This window comes from Neovison vison, chromosome 5, assembly GCF_020171115.1.
Source record: "Neovison vison isolate M4711 chromosome 5, ASM_NN_V1, whole genome shotgun sequence".
NCBI classification, from domain to species: Eukaryota; Metazoa; Chordata; class Mammalia; order Carnivora; family Mustelidae; genus Neogale; species Neogale vison.
In genome coordinates this window covers 56,302,416-56,326,813 of record NC_058095.1, presented here as the reverse complement: position 1 = coordinate 56,326,813, position 24,398 = coordinate 56,302,416, and the positions used below count along the sequence as shown (strand labels likewise).

At 61.7% G+C, this 24,398-nt stretch overlaps 4 protein-coding genes across 12 annotated transcripts in view; 3 read left to right on the top strand and 1 right to left on the bottom strand.

The window, feature by feature from the left end:
- The first annotated feature begins 61 nt into the window (after positions 1–61).
- PHF23 (PHD finger protein 23) lies at positions 62–4,351 on the top strand. Its single transcript, XM_044248949.1, has 5 exons — positions 62–257; positions 1,796–1,827; positions 1,999–2,091; positions 2,611–3,448; positions 3,549–4,351. Exons 1-5 carry the CDS (start codon positions 224–226, stop codon positions 3,761–3,763), a joined length of 1,212 nt encoding a protein of 403 aa, XP_044104884.1. The 5' UTR covers positions 62–223; the 3' UTR covers positions 3,764–4,351.
- A 582-nt stretch (positions 4,352–4,933) lies between these two features.
- Positions 4,934–12,284, top strand: DVL2 (dishevelled segment polarity protein 2). 2 transcript variants are annotated; one of them, XM_044248945.1, is made up of 15 exons: positions 4,934–5,332; positions 7,456–7,525; positions 7,816–7,961; positions 8,083–8,192; positions 8,317–8,452; positions 8,562–8,652; positions 8,794–8,863; positions 8,940–9,079; positions 9,168–9,244; positions 9,713–9,780; positions 9,924–10,052; positions 10,175–10,306; positions 10,420–10,599; positions 10,960–11,178; positions 11,321–12,284. In XM_044248945.1, exons 1-15 carry the CDS (start codon positions 5,142–5,144, stop codon positions 11,764–11,766), a joined length of 2,205 nt encoding a protein of 734 aa, XP_044104880.1. In that variant the 5' UTR covers positions 4,934–5,141; the 3' UTR covers positions 11,767–12,284. The 2 variants fall into 2 exon arrangements, with proteins under 2 accessions (XP_044104880.1, XP_044104881.1); XM_044248946.1 differs by having other exon boundaries at positions 4,935–5,332; positions 8,083–8,180.
- Positions 12,285–12,354: 70 nt separating this feature from the next.
- On the bottom strand, positions 12,355–17,690 carry ACADVL (acyl-CoA dehydrogenase very long chain). Its single transcript, XM_044248947.1, has 20 exons — positions 17,536–17,690; positions 17,374–17,449; positions 17,039–17,104; positions 16,879–16,951; positions 16,727–16,791; positions 16,486–16,620; positions 15,906–16,050; positions 15,523–15,652; positions 15,280–15,405; positions 14,691–14,889; positions 14,448–14,552; positions 13,938–14,024; positions 13,792–13,854; positions 13,594–13,695; positions 13,409–13,506; positions 13,260–13,332; positions 13,097–13,169; positions 12,915–12,987; positions 12,745–12,820; positions 12,355–12,649 (listed from the first exon to the last, which is right to left on the bottom strand). The coding sequence occupies exons 1-20, from the start codon at positions 17,595–17,597 to the stop codon at positions 12,509–12,511; spliced, it is 1,968 nt and encodes a 655-aa protein (XP_044104882.1). The 5' UTR covers positions 17,598–17,690; the 3' UTR covers positions 12,355–12,508.
- Positions 17,691–18,708: 1,018 nt separating this feature from the next.
- Positions 18,709–24,398, top strand: part of DLG4 (discs large MAGUK scaffold protein 4) — a 22,484-nt gene continuing 16,794 nt past the window's right edge. For 4 of the 8 annotated variants that reach the window (XR_006384588.1, XM_044248939.1, XM_044248938.1 and 1 more), the window contains exons 1-3: positions 18,709–18,727; positions 18,941–19,039; positions 19,318–19,358. Coding sequence is in view for 7 of the 8 variants with exons in the window: in XM_044248939.1 (XP_044104874.1) it covers positions 18,709–18,727; positions 18,941–19,039; positions 19,318–19,358 (159 nt within the window). In the remaining variant the exon portion in view is untranslated. Of the gene's footprint in view, positions 18,728–18,940; positions 19,040–19,317; positions 19,359–20,263; positions 20,424–21,301; positions 21,385–24,398 lie in introns of those variants that run through there. The other 4 variants (XM_044248944.1, XM_044248943.1, XM_044248941.1 and 1 more) reach the window with 2 other exon arrangements.

The window sequence follows — 24,398 nt, the reverse complement described above, 5'->3', positions numbered from 1 at the left end:
GGAGCAGGCGGCCGGCGGCGCGGGGGGAGGGGGCCCGGTCCGGGAGTGCGGGAGGCAGGGGTAGAGGGAGGTGGCGGCAGCGGCTAGCGGACTGGAGTCATAACCGGGCCGAGGCAGACACCTCTGTGGAGCGAGGCAGTAGGAGCACCGAGCACCGGAGGCGGCACCGGTATCCCCCGGCTCTGGGGAGGGGGGCGCCGGACCGGGAGGAGGGGAGGGGGCGATGCTGGAAGCCATGGCGGAGCCCAGTCCCGAAGGTGAGCTCTCGACCGGCACTGAGCGCTGAGCCGGTGGGGGGCGGGCGAGCAATCAATTGGCAAACTTGGAGGTCGAGCCCCGGAGCCCAGCGGGGGAGCGCGGGGAGGGGGTCGGGGGCCTGCCCCCGGAGGTGGGAGAGCGACGAGTTCAGGGATCTTGGTGAAAGAGGAGTGGAAGACTGCACTGGGGGTAGTTGGAGATCAGACGTCGTGAATGTGTTGGGGGGGGTGAGGAATGGGAGCTGGAGCCCCGGAGCTCGGGGGGTTAGGGGCCGAAAGGGCCTCCAGCACGTTGGGGCCCTGAGGCTGGGAAGCTGGGGGAGTCTGGAAGCCGGAGAGTTGTTGAGGAGGGAGGATGTAGGAGAGGACTGAGTGAGGAGCCCGGTAGTTCGCCGGGGTGGGGGAGTTTGTGGCGGTGGAGCTCCGGGTAGTTGCCGCCGGAGATGGCCCGGTGATTGTTGGAGGGGTGGGCAGATAGTTGTGGGGAGAAGAGGGGGTCTGGGTATTGTCTGCGGTGGAGAGACCTGTACAGGGCGGGCAGTTGAGGGGAGAGAGCGCAGGGAAGCGAGGCGAGCCGGGTAGTTGTAGGGGCGGTGGGGCAGGGTGTGGGGGGGTTGAGACCGGCGAGTTGCTGGGGGGGTGGTGTTGGTCGGCGAGGGCTAGAGCCTGGGAGTTGTGGAGGGTGAGGGGGGTAGCGGCGGCAGCAGCGGGGGCTGCCGTAGAGGGAGAGAGTAGCCGGTGGGGGGGGGGTAGAGTTTAGGGGTCCGCAGCCTAGTCACTTGGTGGTGAGTACGGGCGTGGGGGGGCGGCGGCCGGAGGGCTCGGAACTGGGCCCGGGGCCCCGGCGGGGAGCCCGAGGAGCTCGAGACGGGGAGGGGCCAAGGCCCCGGATGGGGGCGGAGGGACGGCGAAATTGTGGGGAGCGCGGTATGGGGGGGGGCAGGTGGGGCCGCGTCCGGGTTAGCGCTCTCTGGTCCGTCCCGGCCGCGGAGTGGCGTTGGCTGTGTGTGCCCGTGTGTGTTCAGGGTGGGGGTGAGGGGCGCGCCGGGCCTCGTGCTCGAGTAGAAGGGGCCGGAGGGCGGGGAGCGGTTCGGCGTGGTCATCCTGGACCCCAGGGGCCGGCGGGCTGCGAGCGCGGTCTCGGAGGGCCCCGGGCGGTAGATCGCGACTGGGGAGGAACTCGGGGCACTGGGCGCGTGTGAAGGACAGGGGCAGGCGGCCGCCCGAGCTCGGTCCGGGGAGCGGTATGGCGGGGTGGGGCGCCAAGAGATCGAGTAGACTGGAGTCTAGAGAAACCGTGAGTTGGGGGGGCGGGGCGCCAGGCCTCCGGTGGGGGGAAGGGGAGCGCTATAGCGAGGCCTGAGAGGGCGCCGCGCCCTGGCTCCGCCCCTCGCAGGGCGGAAGGGGGAGCAGGGGCGGGTCCCGCACAGCTGGGGACCTGCTGGCCTGGCTGGGGGACCTGAGGAAAGAGGGGGGGTCGCTTGGGACCTCAGAGATTGAGAGGTGGGGCCTTGACTCAGCTTTTACTGCTTCCACAGATCCACCTCCGACCCTGAAGCCAGAAACTCAGGTGAGCCTTCCCTTCCCTTTGCAGCCTGGGGTTACTGCCCGATGCCCTCCCTCTGCCCTCTCCTTCGGCTTGCTCCCCTGCCTTTTCTAGATCCTTCATTGTGGGGACTGTGTCTTCGGGAATGCCCCTCCTAAAATTCCTTGCGATACAGGCAGGTTTCCTTCTTTTCAGCCACCAGAGAAGCGCCGGAGAACCATTGAGGATTTCAACAAATTCTGCAGTTTCGTCTTGGCCTATGCCGGTTACATCCCCCCTAGCAAAGAGGTAGGGAGTGAGTGGAGGACAGACGACTAGCTTGGGGGAGGCGGTTCTAGACCTTAGAAGGGCGGGGTGGGGGGGTGGGCAGAGGGGACTGCGCTACTTTACTGGAGAAGCCTATCAGATGGGACGGGCAAGAGCCTGGAGATTGGAAACCCGTGGGGGAACTCTAGTGCCTTGGGGTGGCTTGAGCAGCAGTGAATGGCCTGGGGGTGTTCGTGGAAGATTCTTCTCAGTGCATTTGAGGAAACAGATAAATCGGGTTCTGGTCTTGGTGGGGGACGGTGCTGTAAGGCAGGTGGGACTAGGGAGATGGCCAGAAGGTGAGGGCAGAGACAACAGGGAGGTTTTCAAGAGGAGATTATCAGGGGAATTGCAGAGGGGCAGTTTTGAGTGTAGTGACTTTGGGTGGTCTGGGCAGGATATTTTGGGGTAGATCTTGTCCCTGGCTTTTAAGCTGAGCTCATAGAAGGGCTGAGATGCCACCGGGCTGACTACTGACCCTGGTCTCTCCCCTTTTTCAAGGAAAGTGACTGGCCAGCCTCTGGCTCCAGCTCTCCATTGCGTGGTGAGAGTGCGGCAGACAGTGACGGCTGGGACTCCGCCCCCTCAGACCTCCGAACCATCCAGACCTTTGTTAAGAAAGCAAAATCATCCAAGAGAAGGGCGGCTCAATCAGGTCCCACTCAACCAGGACCCCCGAGGTCCACTTTCTCTCGCCTGCAGGCCCCTGACAGCGCAACCCTGCTTGAGAAGATGAAGCTCAAGGACTCTCTCTTTGATCTAGATGGGCCCAAAATGGCATCTCCACTGTCCCCCACATCCCTGACACACGCCTCCCGGCCCCCTGCTGCTCTCACCCCAGTACCCCTTTCTCAGGGGGACCTCTCCCAACCTCCTCGAAAGAAGGACCGAAAGAACCGAAAGCTGGGGCCGGGAGGCGGGGCTGGCTTTGGGGTGCTTCGGAGGCCCCGGCCCACTCCTGGGGATGGGGAAAAGAGGTCTCGAATTAAGAAAAGCAAGAAACGGAAGTTGAAAAAGGCAGATCGGGGGGACAGACTCCCACCTCCTGGGCCTCCCCGGGCCCCCCCCAGTGATACAGACTCTGAAGAGGAGGAGGAGGAAGAGGAAGAGGAGGAGGAGGAAGACATGGCAGCAGTGGTAGGGGGTGAAGCCCCAGCCCCAGTGCTGCCAACACCCCCCGAGGCTCCTAGGCCCCCCGCGGCAGTGCACCCTGAAGGAGCCCCTCCCACTGACAGTGAGAGCAAGGAAGTGGGCAGCACTGAGACGAGCCAGGATGGAGATGCCAGCTCCAGTGAGGGCGAGATGCGGGTCATGGATGAGGACATCATGGTAGAATCAGGTGAGAGGTCTGCGGAGGCCCGGGGTAGGCTGGGAGGATGGGCTTGGGCTTGTGGACCCAAGAGCTCGGGCAGAACACCAACCAGACCTTCTTTCCCCAGGTGATGACTCATGGGACCTGATCACATGTTACTGCCGAAAGCCCTTTGCAGGGCGGCCCATGATTGAGTGCAGCCTGTGTGGGACCTGGATCCACCTCTCTTGTGCTAAGATCAAGAAGACCAATGTCCCTGACTTCTTTTACTGCCAGAAATGCAAGGAACTGCGGCCAGAGGCCCGGCGGGTAGGGGGGCCTCCCAAATCCGGAGAGCCCTGACATCGCCGTCTCCAGCCTGGGACTTCAAATGACAACATGACTTGGGAACTGAGCCTCAGAGTCCTGGGTCTATCCCCTGGAGCTTGGCTGTAGTCCCACTTCAAGGCAGGAATTCCCAAGGGAGGCTCGTTTGGAAATGAGTATCTCACGTTCCAACCTTAACCTTTCCTTCCCACCTTGTGGACTTGAACATGGACCCATTACATACAGCTGGGGGTGGGAGGCTGTCTGGGTCCCTAGACACTTAATTTCTGTCCCTTAGACCTGCTGCCCCTCACTTTCTGGGCCAGGGTTGGAGCTGGGGTGGAATGGGACAGTTGTCTATAAAACTCTAGTGTAAATAGAGCACTCCCCTTCCTCTTCTTTTCTTTTATCTCCCCATTTATTCTACACCGGTTGTATTTTTAATTTTGGACTTCCCCTTTCGGGCAGGGCAGCTCAGAGGTGGAGTCCCAACCAGGGTCTGGCCGAGGGAGGAAGGAAAACAGAAAGGTGACGATCCGCTCGCTCACCTCGTGTTTTTAATAATAGCGGCCAGCTGTTTGTACAGACAGCCTGCGTGTTGTAAATAAAGCGGAGTGGGCTCTTTGTGTTTCTAGCCCTCACTGACTGTCCTGCTTAGGAGGGAGGCGGTGGACAGGCTGGCAGGAAGAGCAAAGCCCACCTCGAGTCCGAGCGGAAAACGGCCGGGCTCTGCGCCTGCCCCCGGAGCCCCCCCAGCCTCGCAGCCGCAGCTGCCTTACTCCCACCGCGCCCCCCGGCCCAGGAACCCCATCTTCCCCAGCCCGTACCCCCCAACACGCACGCTCCAGGGGAATCCGCGTTGCTTGGAGCTCCCCGCCCGAGCGGGGCAGAGCTGGGGTGGGAGCCGGTGGCCATGCCTCTAGGGCCGGGGCCAGCTTCGCGGGGGTACCCGGGAGGACGCGGGTGGGGACACATTCGGGGGCGGGGCCGTTGAGGGTTAGGAGACCGTTGCTGAAAGCAACGGTCACGTGGCGGGGGCACTGGGAGGATCCTGGTCGGTCACGTGACCCGGGAGGGAGTCACGTGGCCGGGGCGGGCCGACTCGGGCCACGTGACATGAGGAGAGGTGGGCGGGGTACTGAAGGGCGCCCGCGACGTCGGTGGCGGTGGCGCGCGCCGGTGGCGGTGGCGGCGGCGGCCCGATCCGCGGCTTCAGGTCGAACCTCAGGGCTCGCCCCGCCATTCCGTCGGCCCCCACCCCGCTGGGCCCCCGCCCCCTTCCCCTTTGCAGCTCTCCTGCGCCGGGCCGGTGCTGTGGGCGCTCGCGCGGCGTGGTGCGGGTGTGCGCAGGCGCGGCGGGGGCGCTTCGCCCCGCTGGGTGGGCGTCGGAGCCCGGGAGCGCGCGGGCGAGACCATGGCGGGCAGCGGCGCGGGGGGCGGTGGTGGGGAGACGAAGGTGATTTACCACCTGGACGAGGAGGAGACTCCCTACCTGGTGAAGATCCCCGTGCCCGCCGAGCGCATTACCCTCGGCGATTTCAAGAGCGTCCTGCAGCGGCCCGCGGGCGCTAAGTACTTTTTCAAGTCTATGGATCAGGATTTCGGGTGAGCGCGAGGCCTAGGCTGGCAACGACGGGGGCTGTGCTGGGGTGGATGGGGCTCCGTGGTGGGGCCCAGGTCTGCTCCTGGCCTTGCTGGTTTTTGCGGGGCGCCGGTGCAGCAGAGGGCATTAGGCTGGCGGTAGATTGAGTATCCCAGGACAGGCAAGGTTATGCTTGGACAGATTGGGGCGCACGGAGCCGTAGGACGACGCACCGGGCTATGCCAAACCAGACTGGGGAAGATTAGACGTTACCGGAATAGGGTGGGGGCACCCTGGTTGATTTGGGGATATTCTGGATGGCTCCGTGTCTTAGGAGCAGTGCTGTAGCACACGGGCTCTGGGAGGGTTACTGAATCCGCTGATGTAGATTGAACCGTGTCGGGATAACTTGGGATGTTCTGGGATCTACTACAGCAGGCGGGATTGTCTGGGGACGTTCTGGTCCCTACTAGTGCAGAGGATGGTGTATGGGATGGTCTAGCCTGCTTTGGAGCAGACTGGGCTCTCCTGGAAAAACTTCGGCCCTTCTGATCTCTACCGGGTTGGATTGGTTGATCTGAGTTTCTGCTGCGCCCTAATTTCTATGGAGACAGTCTGTAGAGGAGCAGACAGCCCTATTGGGATAATCTGGTCTGCATTGGTGCAGACGGCTGCATGAGGGGGCACTCTTAAGGTGTTGCTAAAACATATTCCTCTGTTCTAGGGTAATTTGGGTCATTTTGGGGTAGATTAGGACTTTAAGTAATAAATGCACTTATAGTTTTTGAGCTGAGCCCCTCCAGGTAGCCTGCCTCAGCCCTTGAAGGTAGGCTGAGTTAGACCGGGACAGTCTGGGTTCGAGGGTAGCAGAACAGAGTGGCCTCTACTGAAAAGATTGCTGGACATTGGGAAAGCGGGACGCTCTTAGGAATTACGTGGAGTTAGATCGAGGTTTTTTTGTTTGTTAGCGGCATAATCTGGGAAATGGACACAGGTAGCGGTAAAAGGTCAGTCCAGGTAAGCGATGCGCAGTGATTTTTTGGTGAGTTATAATTGTGACTAGTATTGAGCTGACTAGTCTGTAAATGAGGTCACCCAGAGTGAAATAATTTGCCAGACTAGGTTACGCCAAGACTGGTTTATGTAGCAAAGAGTACTGGGTTGTAGTGACACAGAGCGGTGGTGGTGATTGGGGCTGAGTTGCCCCATTGATAACAAATGGGTTTAAGTCATCACATGCTCAGGCTTCTGGATCCATATTAGGCTAAAGGGTTAATCAGACGGGCTGTCCTAATTTGGAGGCAAGGATGCGTGTGTATGAGAGACTGAGTCTGTTTAGGGCGGGGAGTTGGGGAGTTGCGTTGTTCTTATGTTTACTCAACAGATAGCTGGCCATGCTCACCAAGCATCAGGTTCCTTGCCATGTGACCGGGATACAGTGCTGAACAGAACAGGCGTCCAGCATTGCCTATGGTGGCTGAGAAGAAGGGACAAGTGCTGCCCATCCCAGGGAACCTGTGGGAGAGATGACCCCAAGGCTGGGCTTCTTAGTGTAGAATTCTGTACCAGATGAGTTGCATGGGAATGGGAAGCCGGGCTTCCCCTGTCTTTGGGAGGGCTCAGCCTGGTGAGGAAGTACCAGTCTTCCCTGTAACGAGTATTTTTATGTGGGGAAAGGTAGAGGCACTTCTGGGAGTGAGATGGGGGAAACTAAGGAAAGCAGGAGACTACAGATCTCAGACCCAAGGCTTCGCGGACGGTGTGTGAGGAGCAGGCTGGCGGTTGGGGACATGCCCACGGGGCTCCGGAGGTTAAACATACATTTGGGGCAGCTGCGGTCACTGGAGGGGATGGGCCGGCCTTTGACATTGAAGTGAGAGGTTTGAATTAGACCCAAGGAAATCTTTGGAGCAGCGTCAAAACCGGAAGTTGGGTTGGGGAGAGGGGGAGGAGGATGGGGGTGAATCTGGGGACTCCCCAGGTGTGAGAGCAAAGAAGCATTTTGGGGTCAGGGATGAGGACTCGGTCAGGCTGCGGGAAAGTCAGTGTCCTTGATCTGGATGAGGTATTGGGAGGAGCCTTGAATGGGGGTGCATGTGGGGGGCCCTAGGCAGTTCTCACTGGCCTCTATGCTTTCTCTTGGCAGAGTGGTGAAGGAGGAGATTTCGGATGACAACGCCCGCCTTCCCTGCTTCAATGGAAGGGTGGTGTCCTGGGTGAGCATCCTGTCCCTCCCACATCGCCAGGCTCCTCTGAGCCTCGCCTGCCCCCTGCCTTCTGCCCCGGAGCTGGAGGCCCTGGCTCCTTGCTGCCTCACCCGCTTGGAGAGCCAGCTGGAGCTCCTCACCTCTTTTGGAGCTTCTACTGTTTGCTCCTGCCTTTTCAGGGCCTTTCACTGGCCCTGTGCTCACTCAGACCTGGTTCTATTCCCCAGTCCCTTCCCTTTCTCTCGTCTTGGATGCCTGCCTTCCTGGTTGAGCCCGTTTTTGTCATGGCATCTCTCCAGCTAGTGTCGTCAGATAACCCCCAACCTGAGATGGCTCCCCTGGCCCACGAGCCCCGGACAGAACTTGCACCGCCCCCCGCACCGTTACCCCCTGTACCCCCAGAGAGGACCAGTGGCATTGGGGACTCCAGGCCTCCATCCTTCCAGTGAGTCTTTGGGATTCTTGAGTCCGGGGGAAGGAGGTGAGGGGGTGCCTCAAGTGTCCCTTGCTGGGGAGAAGTTGAAGACATGAAGGCCTTTCCCCCTGATGCATCTCTGCCCACCCAGCCCCAATGTGTCCAGCAGCCGGGAAAACCTGGAGCCTGAGACAGAAACAGAGTCAGTTGTGTCTCTGCGGCGGGAACGGCCTCGCAGGAGAGACAGCAGTGAGCATGGCGGTGAGGGGGGCTGGCCCCAAGTGTTGGGTCCACAGGGAGCTGGGTAGGCCTGGGGTTGGGCCGGAGCTGTGATGAAGGTAGGCGGCATGAGACCTGTGTTCCTGAGGTTCCTGGTCGCACGCAGCGGGGGGCCACAGGCCCAGTGGCCCCTCACGACTGGAGCGCCACCTGGCTGGGTACGAGAGCTCCTCAACCCTGATGACCAGCGAGCTGGAGAGCACCAGCCTGGGGGACTCGGACGAGGAGGACACCATGAGCAGGTATGCCCCCCCACCCCCCTCTTCCCGCATCCCCGCCGCGCCTCCCATCTCTCTGCCTTGCCCCCCAATGACCTCTGCCCATGAGCCCCCGTTGCCGACCTCCTGACAGGTTCAGCAGTTCCACGGAGCAGAGCAGTGCCTCCCGCCTCCTCAAGCGCCACCGGCGGCGGAGGAAACAGCGGCCACCCCGCCTGGAGAGGGTGAGGGGGTGCTCCCGGGGGCACTGGACCTTGGAGAAGTAGGGGCCCTGGCTTAGAGGGCACGGGGCACAGGAAGTGAGACTCTGGGGTGGTCTGTGGGCCGCTGAAGGCAGTCCTGCTCCTTCCCCGTGTCCCCCGCAGGCCTCCTCCTTCAGCAGCGTCACCGACTCCACCATGTCTCTCAACATCATCACAGTCACCTTGAACATGGGTATGCGGGGACGCAGCGCCGGGGGTTGGGGCACATGCTGGGCGGGCTTCCCCTCATCACACCGCCCCCTCTGCAGAGAAGTACAACTTCCTGGGCATCTCTATCGTGGGCCAGAGCAACGAGCGGGGCGACGGTGGCATCTACATCGGCTCCATCATGAAGGGCGGTGCCGTGGCGGCTGACGGGCGCATTGAGCCAGGGGACATGCTGCTGCAGGTGGGGCGCACAGCGGCTGCAGGGTGTCAGCTGTGGGCGGTGGGGTGGCTGCCAGGGGCACCTCTGAGCCCGCTGGCCCGCCTTCTAGGTGAACGACATGAACTTCGAGAACATGAGCAATGACGACGCGGTGCGGGTGCTGCGGGATATCGTGCACAAGCCAGGGTGAGCCACCAGCCCGCAGAGCGAGGGCAGCACTGCGAACCGTGAGGAACACCCACGGGGCAAGGGGGTGCCTGCGCGATCCCCACCTGGATTGGGAGCTCGGGGGCCGCAAAGCCTTCCAAGGGCCCCTCACTGGTTCTCCCTGTGGGTGGGGATGCTGCCCTGCCTTGGTCTGTCCGCTCTGGGTCTGTGTGTGCGCGGTGTCACCCCTGTGTGCATCTGCACGTGTGTGCGTGTGTCTGTCCCCGTCTTTAAGGGGCAGGGTTCAGCCTCCTGCCTGCTGGACGGCCTCCCCAGGGCCCTGGGCCGTATGTGCTTTCTCGCGTGGGTCAGCAGTGTTTCCAGAGGGGTCCGTGGCAGTGGGTCCCCTGCACCGGGGCCTCCCCACCTCAGCCCTGCAGCCCAGCCCCCTCTGTGGCCGCCACCCTTGCACCACTCCTTGCATGACTGCTGCTCCCTTCCCCACAGCCCCATCGTGCTGACGGTGGCCAAGTGCTGGGATCCCTCTCCCCAGGCCTACTTTACTCTTCCTCGAAGTGAGTGCTGCAGGGGTAGGAGATGGGGGAGCTGGGTTTGGGCCTCCAGGCAACAGGAAGGGGAGGAGGAGTGGGGAAGGATGGGGCAGGGGTGGGATGGGAGCAGCGGGGAAGCCGTCATCACGGGGGCTTCTCTGTTGCAGACGAGCCCATCCAGCCCATCGACCCTGCTGCCTGGGTGTCCCATTCCGCTGCGCTGACGGGCACCTTCCCAGCCTATCCGGGCTCCTCGTCCATGAGCACCATGACGTCGGGCTCCTCCCTGCCTGAGGGTGAGCCCCCAGCCCTCTTCAACCCCTGTCCCCTGCCCTGGAAGGCTTCCTGCCGGTGCTGTGGCCCACCATGCCTCGGCCATGGGCCCTACCTCTTAGCCCTCATTTCTTCTCTCGGGCAGGCTGCGAGGGCCGGGGTCTCTCCGTCCACACGGACATGGCGTCTGTGACCAAGGCCATGGCAGCCCCGGAATCTGGGTTGGAAGTTCGGGACCGCATGTGGCTCAAGATCACCATCCCTAACGCCTTTCTTGGTATGGCTAGATCCTGGGCAGGTTGGGGCGGGCCCCTCTGGGGACGGGCCTGGCAGGGGTGAGGCGGGAGGTGGGGAGGAGAACCTGAGCTTGTCTGCTCTGGGTGCCCCCAGGCTCGGACGTGGTCGACTGGCTCTACCACCATGTGGAAGGCTTCCCCGAGCGGCGGGAGGCCCGCAAGTACGCCAGTGGGCTTCTCAAGGCCGGCCTTATCCGACACACCGTGAACAAGATCACTTTCTCCGAGCAGTGCTATTATGTTTTTGGGGACCTCAGCGGCGGCTGCGAGAGCTGTGAGTCCCGGCCCCCAGAGTGGGGCTTGTCCTGCCTCATCCTGCTCCTTTGGCTGCACCCCTAGCCCAGAAGCCAGGTAGGGCTGCCGTGGACAGTCGTGCAGCATGTGTCCTGCGTGAGGCTCTGCCCTGGCTGACAACACCAAGCCGTGTTCTGTGGACAAGCTTGCGCTGGGCCTGGGGCTGGGGGCAGGCCGTGTCTTCCTGAGTCTCACGAGAGCGTGTGGGACCAGTGGCCCTGGGCGAGCTCTGCCCTGACCGTGGTGGCCCTCGTCTTTGTCCCCCTCGTGGATTGGATGGTTCTGGGGAAACCGTTTCTCACAAAGCAGTGACTCCCAGTCTCCTGTCGTTGCTTCTCAGATCTTGTCAACCTGTCTCTGAATGACAACGATGGCTCCAGTGGGGCGTCGGACCAGGACACTTTGGCTCCTCTGCCCGGGGCCACCCCCTGGCCCCTGCTGCCTACTTTCTCCTACCAGTACCCGGCCCCGCACCCATACAGCCCCCAGCCACCGCCCTACCATGAGCTCTCCTCCTACACCTATGGGGGTGGCAGTGCCAGCAGTCAACACAGTGAGGGTAAGTCACTGTCCCGTGCCAGCACCGCTGGAGCCCAGAGACAGCCCTGGGGGACCGGGGAGGAGAGGCTGGGGTAGGGGCTGGAATGGCGAAGGGATGCTAGGCCCAGGCTCAGGTGGCCTCATCCCATCCACCTCTACAGGGAGCCGGAGCAGTGGGTCAACGCGAAGCGACGGGGGGGCAGGACGTACAGGGAGGCCAGAGGAGCGGGCCCCTGAGTCCAAGTCCGGCAGTGGCAGTGAGTCCGAGCCCTCCAGCCGCGGGGGCAGCCTCCGGCGGGGCGGGGATCCTAGCGGGGCTGATGGGGGCCCTCCGCCTTCCAGAGGCTCGTCAGGGGGTGCGCCTAATCTCCGAGCCCAGCCTGGGCTCCATCCTTATGCACCGCCCCCCGGGACAGCCCTCCCCTACAACCCCATGATGGTGGTCGTGATGCCCCCACTTCCACCCCCCATCCCTCCAACGGTGCAGCCCCCGGGGGCCCCTCCAGTCAGAGACCTGGGTTCTGTGCCCCCCGAACTGACAGCAAGCCGCCAAAGCTTCCACATGGCCATGGGCAACCCCAGTGAGTTCTTTGTGGATGTCATGTAGAGTGCACATTGGGGGCCGTGTCAGGTCTCCTCCCTCCGCCCATCTGGTCTGTGTTTGGTGCTTCTGCCCATCCTGTGCCCTGCCCACCACGGGGTTTGCCACTGTGACTCTCACCTGCAGTGCCTGGTCCCTCCCCTGCTCTTGGGGGTGTACAAGGGACCTTTGGTTATTTTTAGCTTTATTGTTTTTATAAGCCTTGGGGGGGGGTTGAGATAGACTTTCATATTTTTGGACTATTTTTTTAGTAGACGTTTCTCTTTTTATATGAAGAACCCCTGTCTCCCGGGCCCCTTCTAACCCCAGAATGTGACCTCCTGCTCTGCCCACCCCGTCAGCTGTGTCCTGTGCAGGGCGGGGGCTGGGCAGTGGTACCCTGGGAGGAGGACGGGGCGGGCACCCCAGCCGGCAGTCAGACGAAGCTGGGGTGCTGGTGCTGGGGCCCACGTAGCTGCTTTTGTTACTCTATTTATTTAGTCGTCACTTGTATAAAACAAATAAAGCAATAGGGGCAAACTCTCGCTGCTTCTGGCTCCTTTCTTTGGGAGGGAGGCAGGTAGCGAGGGAGAGACGAGACACCGCAGCAGAGAGTGGCTTGTCAGAAGCTTTACTTGAAAGGCCGCGTGTGGGCCTCTGAGCTGCAGGGCTCCAGGGCCAGGCCCTCTTTAAGGCAGACCCAGTGCTCCGGGCGGGGAGCTGGGCGTGAGAGAAGGCACGTGCCAGGCCAGGCCCCAGCGGGGAGCGGTCAGAAGCCAAGGGGGTTGCTGGTGACCATGCCGCCTCGCTCCACCAAGGCCTTGGAAATGCTCTTGAAGTTTCGGAAGAGCTCCTGCTGCTGTGGGTCAGACTGCAGGGCGCTCATGCTCTCCCGGACGCGGGCTGCTGCCTGCGGACAGGTGATGAGGGGTTCAGGCCCAGGCCTTGCACGCCGCCCCCCCCCGCCCCCCCTCCACCGCTAGCCCTCGGTAACCCGAATCTCACCTCGATGCACCAGCTGTCACAGAGTATCTTCTCGTGCTGGGCTGTAGGGTGGCCCTCGCTCAGGGATCTTGAGGCCCTGGAGCAAAGCAGGAAGGGAAAACGACGCTGGGCCGTGAGCCCACCCCGGGTGCCTCCCCCCGCCTCTCCCACGGCCTGGGCCGCTACCTCACCTGGACAGGACTACTACCATGGCATAGAGGTCAATTGCACTGTCTGCCAGGCGCTGCAGGACCAGCTGTTCATCTGTCAGGTAGGGGGCTCAGGGTAGGGGGGTGAAAGCTGGGGGACGGGGGGCAGGGACCTGGGGTGGGGTGGGGTGGGGTGGGGTGGTGGGGGAGCGGGGCTCACTCACTGACGATCCCCTTCTTGTGTTTTATCAGCTTGGCCTCTACCACAGTGGCGAACTGCTCCAGGGCCTGCACTGTCTGCACAGAGAGGGATGGCGCCAGCGCTCAAGGGGCCCAGCTGCATCAGCCCTCCCCCTACTGACTGCCGTCCCCCCACCAGCTGCTTACCAGCTCTCCACTCCGATTCAGCTCCGGGTGGATGAGGCCACTGAGACTTAGGCCACTGCCCAGCCCCGCCCGCCTTCGAGGAATGGGGAGAGTGACAGGTTAGTTGCCACGCCCCATCCTGGCCCCTACTCCAACTGGCCCAAGCTTACCTCCTCAGCTGTTTGCCTGCCTCTCCTAGCAGGAGGCCCGCGTTCCCAAAGGGGTTCTTTAGAGCATTGCCAAGTCCAGAAAGTTCCTTCCCTTTGTCCTGTGTGGGAAGAGGCTCCAACAGTCAAGACATGCCCTCCTCTCCAACCCCCCCCCCCCCCCCCCCCCCCCGCTCAGTTCCTTTTACCATACAGCCTTGCAGAGCCACAAACAGCCGGAGAATGTCGTTAGTCCCCTCGAAGATCCGGAAAATGCGCAGATCACGGAGAACGCGCTCCACCCCAGGTTCCTGCCGCAGGGGAAGCCAGAGCCCCGGCCTCACTGAGTGGCCCCGTCCACCCCTCCTGTCCCCCATGGCCACCTCAGGCAGAACGCGCGTCTGTACCTTCATGAAACCCATACCGCCCATGATCTGGATGCACTCGTCAGTCACCTTCCAGGCCGCCTCCTGGGGACCGAGAGCCACCTGAGATCGTCTTGGAGCCGAGTTCCCCACCTGGGCTCTCCCACCCTGTAGGCTGGGGACCTCACCGAGCCGAAGATTTTACTGATGGCAGCCTCGATCTGGAAATCTGTGGCTCCCTGATCCATGTTGGCACTCACCATGTAAGCCATGGACTGAGGTGGCACGGTTGGGACGTGGGAAGGAAAAGAGCAGCGTCATGCTCACCCCGATCACCAAAGGCCCTCAGATCAGGTCTGCCCTAGCTCCTGGGGGCCCCTGCCTTCACCTCCTAGCTCCCCCCAGGAGGCATAGGGAAACACTTGTTCCCCCGAGCCGGCTCCGCCGAAGCGTCTAGGCACTGGACTTCTTCGTTAGGGGTGCAGAGTTACGGGTGGGGTGCAGGGGTAGTCCACTTGAGGGACCTCCGGCTTTTCTCCTCCTGCAGCGGCTGAGCTGACTATGCCTCCCCGCATCCCCTAGGGCATTGGTGTAAAGTTGGAGACCCACTGCCCCAGGTGCTGCTGGGGGTTGTAGTCTGACCCGACTGGGAGGAAGGTTGAGGGGCTCTGGGGGTAGGAGGGGGGACAGGCCCTCACCTCAGTCACATACTGCAGCATAGCCATCCGGGCCAGCTTCTCCTGGATCAGCCCAAAGTTGTGAATCTTGTCCCCAAACTGGGTACGATTAGTAGCATGGTCCACCTGGAAGAGGGCACATGTGTGGCCGTGTGGCTCTGGAGTGTCCCTCTGCTGGGAGAGGGGTGCAGTGGGGTGGGGAGGGAGGGCCTGGGGGATGGGGTGACTCTGCATCAGCCTGGCTGACTCAGGGAGGGCACTCACCGCCTTAGCAATGATGCCCCTCATGGTGCCCGCAAGGGCTGCAGCCATGCCGAACCTTCCATTGTTGAGGATGTGCATGGCGACCTTGAAGCCGCCCCCCACCTCACCCAGCACGTTCTCTGCCGGCACCCGTACGCCGTCAAAGTACACCTCTGCCGTGTTCGAGGCCTTGATGCCCATCTTCTTCTCGGGGGGCCCACTGCGATAGGGCAGGGTATAGAAGCAGACGTGGGCTCAAGAGGTTGCTGGGGGACGGGCAGGGGGTGGGGCTTTGGTAGGAGCCCGGGAGGCCTGGCAGCTGCACGTTGGGGAGCGGGTATAGGCAGTAGTGCCTGCAGGCCCGACGGCGAGGACACCTGGTTCTCTAGCCTCCCAGATGTTGAGCTCACTGGTTGCAGGAGCCAAAAGCCTTACATTAGTTGCATGCAGCTTAATCCCAAAGGGAACGTGCTGTCCAGCCCAGCCACTTTGGGTCTCGCGCATGACCCCAGGGTTCCTGGGGTGACCTGTAACCCTGGACTGCAATGCTATGCCCCCCCCCCCCGCCCGCCTCGGGCTTCGCTTCTGTCTCCGCCCCACACCCACTCACTGGGTGACGCCGCCAAAGCCCCGCTCCACCACAAATGCTGTGATCTTCTCCTTCACGGCCCCCGTGGCTGCATCTGTGACTGGGGTCTTGGCAAAGACCGTGAACACATCTGCCAAGCCCCCGTTACTATGGAAAGATGAGGGGCAGTTAGGGTGCGGGGAACGGAGCAGTGGGGCCTGAGACTGGGAAGAGGTGGAGAGGAGGAGACAAACGGGGGGGGGGGGCGGAGAAGGGGGAGATTGCCTGATCCAAATCTTGCTTCCATTGAGGGTATAATATTTTCCACAGGGGCTGGGCACAGCGGAAGTTCGGATGGAAGCCGCGTCAGACCCACTGGAGGGTTCAGTTAGGCAGAAGGCCGCTATGGTCTCTCCTGTTGGAGAGAGCGTGCCTTTAAACTAGGTCCTGTAGGCATCGGAGGCCCCACACTGCCCCCACCGTGCCCACAGGCAGCTCCCTCAGTGTTTCTGGCCAAGGTCCCCTTCTTGTTCCCAACCAGCACACTGAGGTCTTCCCAGAATCCCCTCCAGGTGACACGCAGGCTATGTGGTGACCTCCATGCCACCAGCCTAATTTGTACCAAGCTCAGGACACCCCCAGTCCCTGGTCTCCTGGGGCTGCCTTACCAGATGCCAGTTTGGGGAGGTACTTTTCTTTCTGGGCCTTTGTGCCAAAGAGCAGGATGCCTTTGAAGCCAATGCTCTGATGGGCCCCCAGGGTGATGCCCACACCAAGGTCGTGCGTGCCAACGATCTCCACCAAGCGGGCGTACTGCGGAGGTAAAGCAGGCATCCAGGGCTGCTGCTGGCTGTGTGGGGGGCCTTAGCAGGAAAGCGTGGACAACAGGGCAGGGCCTGATCTGGGCATTCCCCCACAGTGACTGCAGAGAGGAAATATTCCCACAGCAGAGAGGGACACGAGTAGGGAAGCTTTCTAGCCCACTATCAGTCCTTCTGCGCTGGGACTTGTGAACCTAGATGAGGTCTGTGGGCCCAAGGGACTACATATAGTTCACTGTTTTCTTTGGAAGTGTACGTGCTGGAAAATTTGTTTTTTTGTTTGGAACAGTGTGTATGGCCTGGCACAGTCACCATCGCGGAGGCCCCAGGGACAGTTACCGCACAAACCCTGGGTTACGTGAGAAAGGAGCTTTAATCCGTGAAGCTGGAGATGGAGGTGTTGGCAGAGGATGGGGCGCTTTCTCACCTGGGTGTTGCAAAGGCCCACACCACCCAGCTCACTGGGCACTTGCAGACCAAAGGCCCCCAGCTCCTTGAGGCCCTGCATGGTGGTCTCCTCCACCTTCTCCATCATGTCATTCTTGGCCGCATCGTTCACCTCCTGGAGAGGGCCCGGGAGGCTACATCCAGACTCTTTAAGCTGCTCCACACCTCTCCCACGCCATCACGGACCAAAGCCCTGTTTCCCCACCGCAGTCATTCCTCACCTCAAAGAAACGGGACACAGGCCCCACCAGCTCTTTGAGAAACTGTGTCTGTTCCTCGTTGAGCACTGTGGGGGATGGGGAACAGGCTGGTCAGGTCACCCAGGTCACGGAGGGACGCTGCCCTGCCCCACCCAGCTCTGCTGAGCCCTTACCAGACGGGTAAGGGAACACCTGGTCGGTGGTGAGCTGTCCCTTGAACATCCCCACAGCGAAGGACTTCGATTCCTGCGCAGGGAGAAGCGGGTTTCAGGCAGCTGCCCTCCAGGCGGGTGAGCCCCTGATCTAGCTCCTCCCGGCCTGGAGGCCACGTACCGCCTTGGCCTGGTTCTCCCTGGTCGAGGCCTCCGGGGAGAGGGAATCTGACTTCTCCAGAACCGCCTGGGGAGAGGTTGCAGTTAGCGAGGCCGGGGAAAGGGTTTCCGGAGTGCTAGAGGGAAAGATTGGATGCCGGCGGAGAAAGGGTGCGGCGACCTTTCCCCTAGTTCCATCATCAGGGCACCCTGGCCTGCCCTTTCCCCTACTTTCGGCGCCAGGCCAGGCGGCAGGTGCCCGGGATGCGGAGGGAGACCCCTGCCGGCGGTGGGGAAGGGGCAGCCGAGGCGGAGCCCCCACTCCCACGCCGCGCGCCCCAGCCCGCGGTCACTCACCTGAGCGGCCCCACTGGCGTAGGGTCGGCGGGCCGGCCCGAGCGGGGGCTGCCCCAGGAGCACACTGGGCCGCGAGCTGTGGGGACAGGGGGCTCAGTCCTGGCCCGGTCCCCCGCCCCGCTGCCACCACCCCCTGCCCCGTGCCTCCCGTCCGACACGAACCTTGCGGCCCCCAACCTCCGCAGCAGCCTCCCCACGCTCGGGGCCATCCGAGTCGCCTGCATCTCCGAAGCGCTCCCGCCGCCGCTGACACAACCGCGGACCTACCGCCGTTGTGCCGTCTGCCAAAGTCTGGCTGTCTCCCTCCAGTCTTGACTCATCGTCCACAATGCACCGGGAGGCGGGTGGGCGGGGCTTCCGGTCGCCCGGGCATGCTGGGAGGCGTAGTTCCAGAGCGCCCCCCAGCCCCTGCATTCTTGTTGACCTAGGGCGATCTCCAAACGTCCCCGGCTCCCCCAAACGCCTACATCCTGCGGGTCCGAACCAAAGTGTAGCCCTCGGAGAGGGTGATGGGATAGGCTGGGGCGGAAGAGGGAGGAGCTTGGGCGACTGCAGCCTGAGGGATGGAGGCTAGACCAGAAGGAGGACTTCCAGGTGGAGTCAGCAGGAAGAGATGGGAAGGAAGAAATTAAGATAGATACCAGAGGCGGAGGAGGGAAAGGCGACCCTTTGGGGTCCCTTGTGGAATCCATCACCATCAACACGAAAAGGAGTACATGGTGGGGCGGGGGGAACCAAGTATATTGTCCTGAGACATGGGAGGTGCCACTGACTTTGAAACAGCTGAGTTTTCACAATAGGACCCCCCCCACACACCCCGCAAACTCAGTGCCTCGCCTTGAGAGCCTCTGAGATCTTCCCCAGCGTCTTTCTCTTCCATGGTTCCTTCCCGAGACCCTGTGTTCAGGCTAGATCTCTGACACTGGATTTTTCCCAGCCCCAGAGGACCTGTAGGCTGTCTCATCCCCTCCACTCCTCACACACACACCTACTTCTCTAGCCCTAGGCCAAGGAATCGCAGGTGATTTATACCTTAGTTCTGCCACCCACGGGGGACACACCCAAGAGGAGAGATCTGGGCTCACCTGCCTTTCCTTTTGGGGTGCAGGAGACTCCTTGGAGGTGAACCTGGTCCACCAGCCCCTCTGGGAAGTGTAGCAAACTCACACCCCCCCCCCCCCCCCCCCCCCCCCCCCCGGCTTTGGGGAGAGGGGCTGGCTTGTGAGGCGCCAGGGGAAGGATGGGACTGCCCACTTGAGCTAACAGCTAGAACTGGGTGGGGAGGCAGCTCAGCTCCAACCCAGCGGATTAGGGAGATTAAGTCAGAGGGGAGAGATGTCCGAGACACCCAGAGGTGAAACTCCAGAGTCCTGTGGAGGAAAGGCCTGGGGGCTGAGCGGGGTGGGGTGGGGTGGGGTGGGGGCTGGGATTCGGGGACCCTTCTCCTGAACCTTCCCATAGAATGTGGGTCGAAAGAGCACAGGCTGGGGAAGGTGAGTGAATGTCCTGGTCCCTCTGTCTCTTCCTTGTCCCACTCGTCCCTTGTCCCTTGCTTGCATCTCGCCAGCCCCCCGCTCAGCCCTCTGGCTCCTGGCGCCCCCACTGTTGCGATGGGCACCCCCTCTCCTCGCCGTGCTGCACAGTGACCTCTTCCAGGCCTTGCTGGGTGAGTAGCCCCAATTCTCTGAGGGGCAGTGGTGGAAAGGGTGGCCAGGGCCTCCCAGAGCAGTGACTGAACTTGGGGGCTGGTCGGGAGCGAGCAGGTGGTATGGGGCAAGCGGGGGTCTATGCAGGGGTCAGGTGTCTAGACTGTCCTCCCTCAGGATCCAGCTGTCTTGGCTGGAGGTGCTCCTCCCTGGACAGACGCCAGGAGGCGAGATGGTGGCAGGGGTGGCCTGGGAGGCAGGGCTGGGGGAGGGTAACTCAGCTCTGTTCTGGTGACAGACATCCTGGACTATTATGAGGCCTGCATCTCGGAGAGCCAGGTAAGGGGGTGAGGTGGGGCCCTGTCCTCAGGGAGCGGGCAGGCAGGGGATGGCTGAGCTCACTTGGGCGACTTGGGGGCCCTGAGGACAAACTCCTGAGTCTGGGGTGTAGAGAATGCCCTCTCCAGCCCCCCCCTCCCTAGCCTCCTGCTTCCCCCCTTTCCTGGGCCCCAGTTGAGGACACTGAAGAGTCCAGGACAGTCACTTCTCAGGCCTCCTGAGGGATGGCTCACCACCCCCCAGGGAGTCCCTCCTGCCAGCCCCTCCCTCAGGCCCTGCCCCCTGCCAGGGCCGGGCCCCAGGACTGAAGGGAGCATGGGTGCTCCCAGCCCCACTGCGGGGTGCTTCCCCCTCTGAGAAACGGGAGTCATCCTCCTGATCTCTGTCGTCTGTGCTGGTGCCTGGCCAGGCCTCCATCTTTGCCTCAGGGCCTCTCTGCTGCTGCTCTCCTCTCCTCTCCCATTATCCGGGTTCCTGCCGGCACTGAAGCAGTTAACTCTGCCAAGGCACCCCCCCATCCTCGCTCCTCGCTCCCTCCCTCCCCCTGCTTCCTCTCTCCTCCTCTCTCCCCTTCCCTCCTCGGCTCCACGGCTCCCTCGGCCGCTGCCGCCTCCGACCCCCCCACCCCACTCCCCCGCCACGGCCCCTAGCCCCTGGCCGTTAGGCAAGACCCCCCCTCCCCCGGGGCTCCCCGAAATCCAGTTCCCCACCCCCACCCCAGCTCATGCCCCAGCCCCCGAACTCCGGGGCTGCCAGCCCCCGGTGCCCCCGCCCCTCCTGAGAATCGGGGTGTTCTCCCCAAGCCCCCTCCCCTCCATTGGGGACCCCCTTTTAGGGCCCCTTCCCCTCCCTCCCACGCTCCCCTCCCCTCCCCTTCTCCAACCCCCTCTTTCCCCTCTCACCCCTCCCCCCATCCTGGCCCCCCCTGCAAAAGTGGGGTGCGGAGGGGGGAGGGGTGAGAACCCACGGAGGGGAGGCACGAAACTCCGATGAAGTCAGAGCCCCTTACCCGCCGCTGCGGCCAGCCCCCCCAACATGGACTGTCTCTGTATAGTGACAACCAAGGTAAGCATGATGGGGGGGGGCTTTGCCCTGGGAGGAGGGTATGAGTTTGTGGGGAAGGGTTAGGCAGGCCTCATTTCAGGCTGGGGGCCCTGGAGCGACAGCATCAAAAGATGCATTTGGGGGTCATGGTTTAGTTTTGGGGTTCACATCTGAGATAATGCTGGGTTTGGCCACAGGTGCCCCCTGGAGTGATCCCTTTGTACCTGTAGAGAAATGGAAAATTTGGGCTGTTTTGTGGTTTGGGGGGGCTAATGGGTTTTGGGGTTCACCAACGATGTTGGAGGGGACTTATCTAAGGAGAAGCCTGGCTCACAAGGGAGCCCTGCTCTTGTACGTTAGAAGGTGGACTGTGTGAAGGGGGTCCTCTTCCCTCCTGGGCGACAAACTGGCTTCCAGGTGTCTCGTCCAGTTTCAGGGGGCTCTTGGCATGGGGGTAGACGGTTATTGGTTGTGCCTGAATGGTCTGGGGGTGTCGGCAGGCAGAGAAGGGGTGGGCCTTCAACCTACAGAGCAAGCATCTTGTGGTAGATACATTCTGGGGTATGCTCAATTATAGGGAACTGGTCATTTAGGGTTTGATCTTACAGAATGGGTTTAGTTGGGAGTTGTCAGAGGGCTAGGGCCTGGAACAGGATCCCCGGAGGGAATGGACCAGGTGAGGCGAGGGTCTGGGATACTCCCATGGGAGGGAGAAGCTCGAAGCAGCCCTGGTTGCCAGACTCTGAGGAGGAGGAGAGCTTTTGGGAGACAGGGGATTTGAGGAGGGGGAGCAGGTGGGTGGTGCAGAATTTGGGGGTGGCCCAGGCAGGTGCTCACTGTCCCCATCTCCTCCCACACTGTATCCACCCCTTGTTGAGGAAAAAGGAGAAGAGGGGGAATAGGAGAAGAGGAGAAGGGGAAGAGGAGAAGAGGGAGAAGATGGAGGGGAATGTTCCTCTTACCCCTGACACAGGGGATCAAGGTGGGGGAGGACACCTGGATTTCAGGTTACCAGGGTGAAAAGGAGTTGGAGGAGGGCAGAGCTGGCAGCAAGCGGCGGAGGACTGGACGAGGGTGTCCCTGTGGCTGGAGCCTGGAAAGGGCAGATCTTGGATGGGGAGCACAGGCGAGCTTCTGGTGGGGTGCAGAATACCTAGGTCTTGGCTGTGAGACTCTGGGACTGGCAAGCTGGATGCCTGGTGTGTGGAGGGAGGCCTGGGCGGGTGGCAGGCAGCTGGGGGTTGGGGGGTGGGACAGGAAGTGGGGGCCGGGGAGGCGGGGTCCGGGTGAGTCACAGGCTGGGGAGGGGGTTATATTTAGTGGGAACTGCAGCTTCTCAGGGGAGGGAGCTGAGGACACACATGTTCCCTGCCACAAACTCACACATGTGTGTACACATGCATCGTGCACGTGTGAGCAATGGATGCGAGAGACTGGAGCCCTAGGACCTTTGGGTCCCGAGTCCCCACGCCCTCTCGGGCTACTTGCTTGTCCCCAACCCCCCCCAGTTCTGTGGCTCCAGGCTTTCTCCCCAGGCTCCTGCTTCCCCTGTTCCCTGGAGTGTCAGTGGATTTTTCGTGCCTCCCTTACTCGGGCCTGGTCTCCTTAATGTCTGTCTGGTCCTTTGCTTCTCCGGTCTCCTGCCCTAAGCCTGCCCCTCAGCCTTAGGTTCCCTGGCTGTGGTCCCCTCTGCTCAGGTGTACCCAGAAAGCCCGTTGGAATGTGTGGGCTCTGCTTCCAACATGTGAACGCACACGCGATCGCGAGCGAGGGTGAGGGGCTTGCTTGGCTGGCAGGCTCTTCTGGGAGGGGGAGCTTATTCTACTCCCATCCAGACTCCTGCTTCTTCGATGGAGCCCACGGCGAGCATCCCCGAGGGAAGGAGCCTTGCACAGAGAGGATCAGTCATGCCTTTGGGGTTTTACAGAGGCGTGGAGGAGACCCAGGCTTGCCACATTCCTTGGCCGGAAAACTTGTCAGTCTCGGGATGACGGGGACTCCAACTCCCATAAGGCCTTGAGGCACAAGAGTCCTCGGTGTAAGGGGCCTGTTGTCCGTGGGGCTGTTGGGAGTTGTGGTCCCCCTGTATCCAGGGCAGCGGAGGGTAGCCCGGGAGGAGCCAGCAGGGGGCACGAGGCACTTGCTTCCCCATCCCCCCCGCCCCGCAGCGCCCCCCGCGCCCAACGTGCTGGGTGGGGTCGGGGGTACCCAGGCTTTGCGGTCTTAGGCTTCCCAGCCCCGTCTGGGAGTCCTCCATCTTTCATCGCCTATATTTAGATTCCTGCCGCAGTAATTTAGGGAACATTTATGGAGGGCCCGCGCCAGGACCCGCGCGTCGTGCTCCCGCCTGCCTAGCGATCGCCTCGTCTTACTCCGCGCCGGGGTCTTTGCCGGCGTTGGTCTCGGAGAACCTCTAGCTCCCACTCCGCCCCCGTCCCTCCCCCTTCTCCCAGCGCTGCTGCCGCCGTTGCCATGGCAACCGGCGACGACTGAAGTTGCGTGGCGGACTTGAGGGCCGGGCGCGGGTGTCGGAGGGTGGAGCAGAACGGGGGGGTGAGGGGGGAGAGCAGGGAAAGACCGGGGGCTTTGGGCCCGAGCCCCGGAGGCGAAGCGGTTAAACCCTCCGGGTGGTCCTCATTGGGCCCGGCCGGGATGCCGGGGGCGGGGCAGGGTGGCCAACGGCCTCATTCATTGGCGGACAGGGGCGTGGCGGAGGGGCAGTGTGGGCGAGGCCGGGGGAGCGAATGGGCGGGAAGTGGACGGAGGCGTGGTCTCCTGGAAGGGGGGGAGGTGGGCGGGGCCTGGCTTACTCTGTCGAGGGAGGCGGGCAGCAACCCTTGGGAAGGGGCGGGGCCTGAGTGCGGGGTAACCTGACCGAAGTGAGGGCGGGGCTGACCCGGCAGGGGCGTGGCGTGGTCCCATGTGCCGACAGGAGACGGGGTTTGAGGGGCCTGTTGTCTAAGGAACTGTGGGGTGCGGGGGGTCTTTGGGAAGGAGAATCCGAGGGCTGGGCGGTCTGACGTCTCAGTCTTCCTAAGATGGAGGCCTGTTCAGATTTCATCAGAACACAACCTCCTACCTCAGCTCAATGTTCCAGGGAGACGGTTGCTAGGCGACAGCAAAGTCCTTGATTGCTGCGTTGCCAGGCAACAGGGAAACGGAAAATGGAGGGAAAAAGGAAATGGGGGAAGGGGGAGGGTCTCAGGGGCCACAGCGCCCGCTGGTGGAGAACCGGGGCCTGTGCATTTTCTATTCTAGAAGGAATTTCAAGTTGGCTCCTTTCTGCTTGGGCAACCTCCGAGGGATGCGAGCATTCCAGCCAGACATGAAACTAGGGCGCTGGGGGTCATCTTGGGGGCGCACCCAGCAAATTCCGATCAACGGGAAGGGAGGGACATAGACGAGGTTCTGGGGCCTCTGAGTCCATCCTCTCTGTCCTGTGTGGGCATTATAAAGAAGCCCGAGGAACAAATTTGAGGAGACTGCTCGCTGGGCTCTAAAAGCCGGGAAGGTGGGCGTTTAATGGAAGAACATTTGGAAGAGTTGCTTTCAGGGTTAGTCGTTTGCGGGAAAATGCAAACCTCAGAGGCAGTCGTTTTGAGGTCTTCCGGAAGATTTGTGGGTCACTGCCAATTGCAGGCCAAATCTTTGGGTGAATGTTTTTTGAGGCTTGGAGGTGGGGGAGATAGATATATTTGGGAGCAATCTCCTAACAAAGATGGAATTCAGAATCATGAAGGTGATGTTGAGATGTGGGAAGGGCAGCCAGAAAGGAAGAGGAGTACTGTATGAACTTGAGAAGTGAAGGAAAGGGATAGGGAATTATTTCCTAATTTAAATAGGAATAAATTGAAGAGAGTGCAATTGAATGTGGAGGGTCAAGCTTTAAGATACATTAAGGACTCCCAGAAGTTGATGGTTGGTGAGATACATATAGATATAGATAATTTTAAGTTTTTCTTTAAGTTTATTTACTTATTTATGTACTCTCTACTC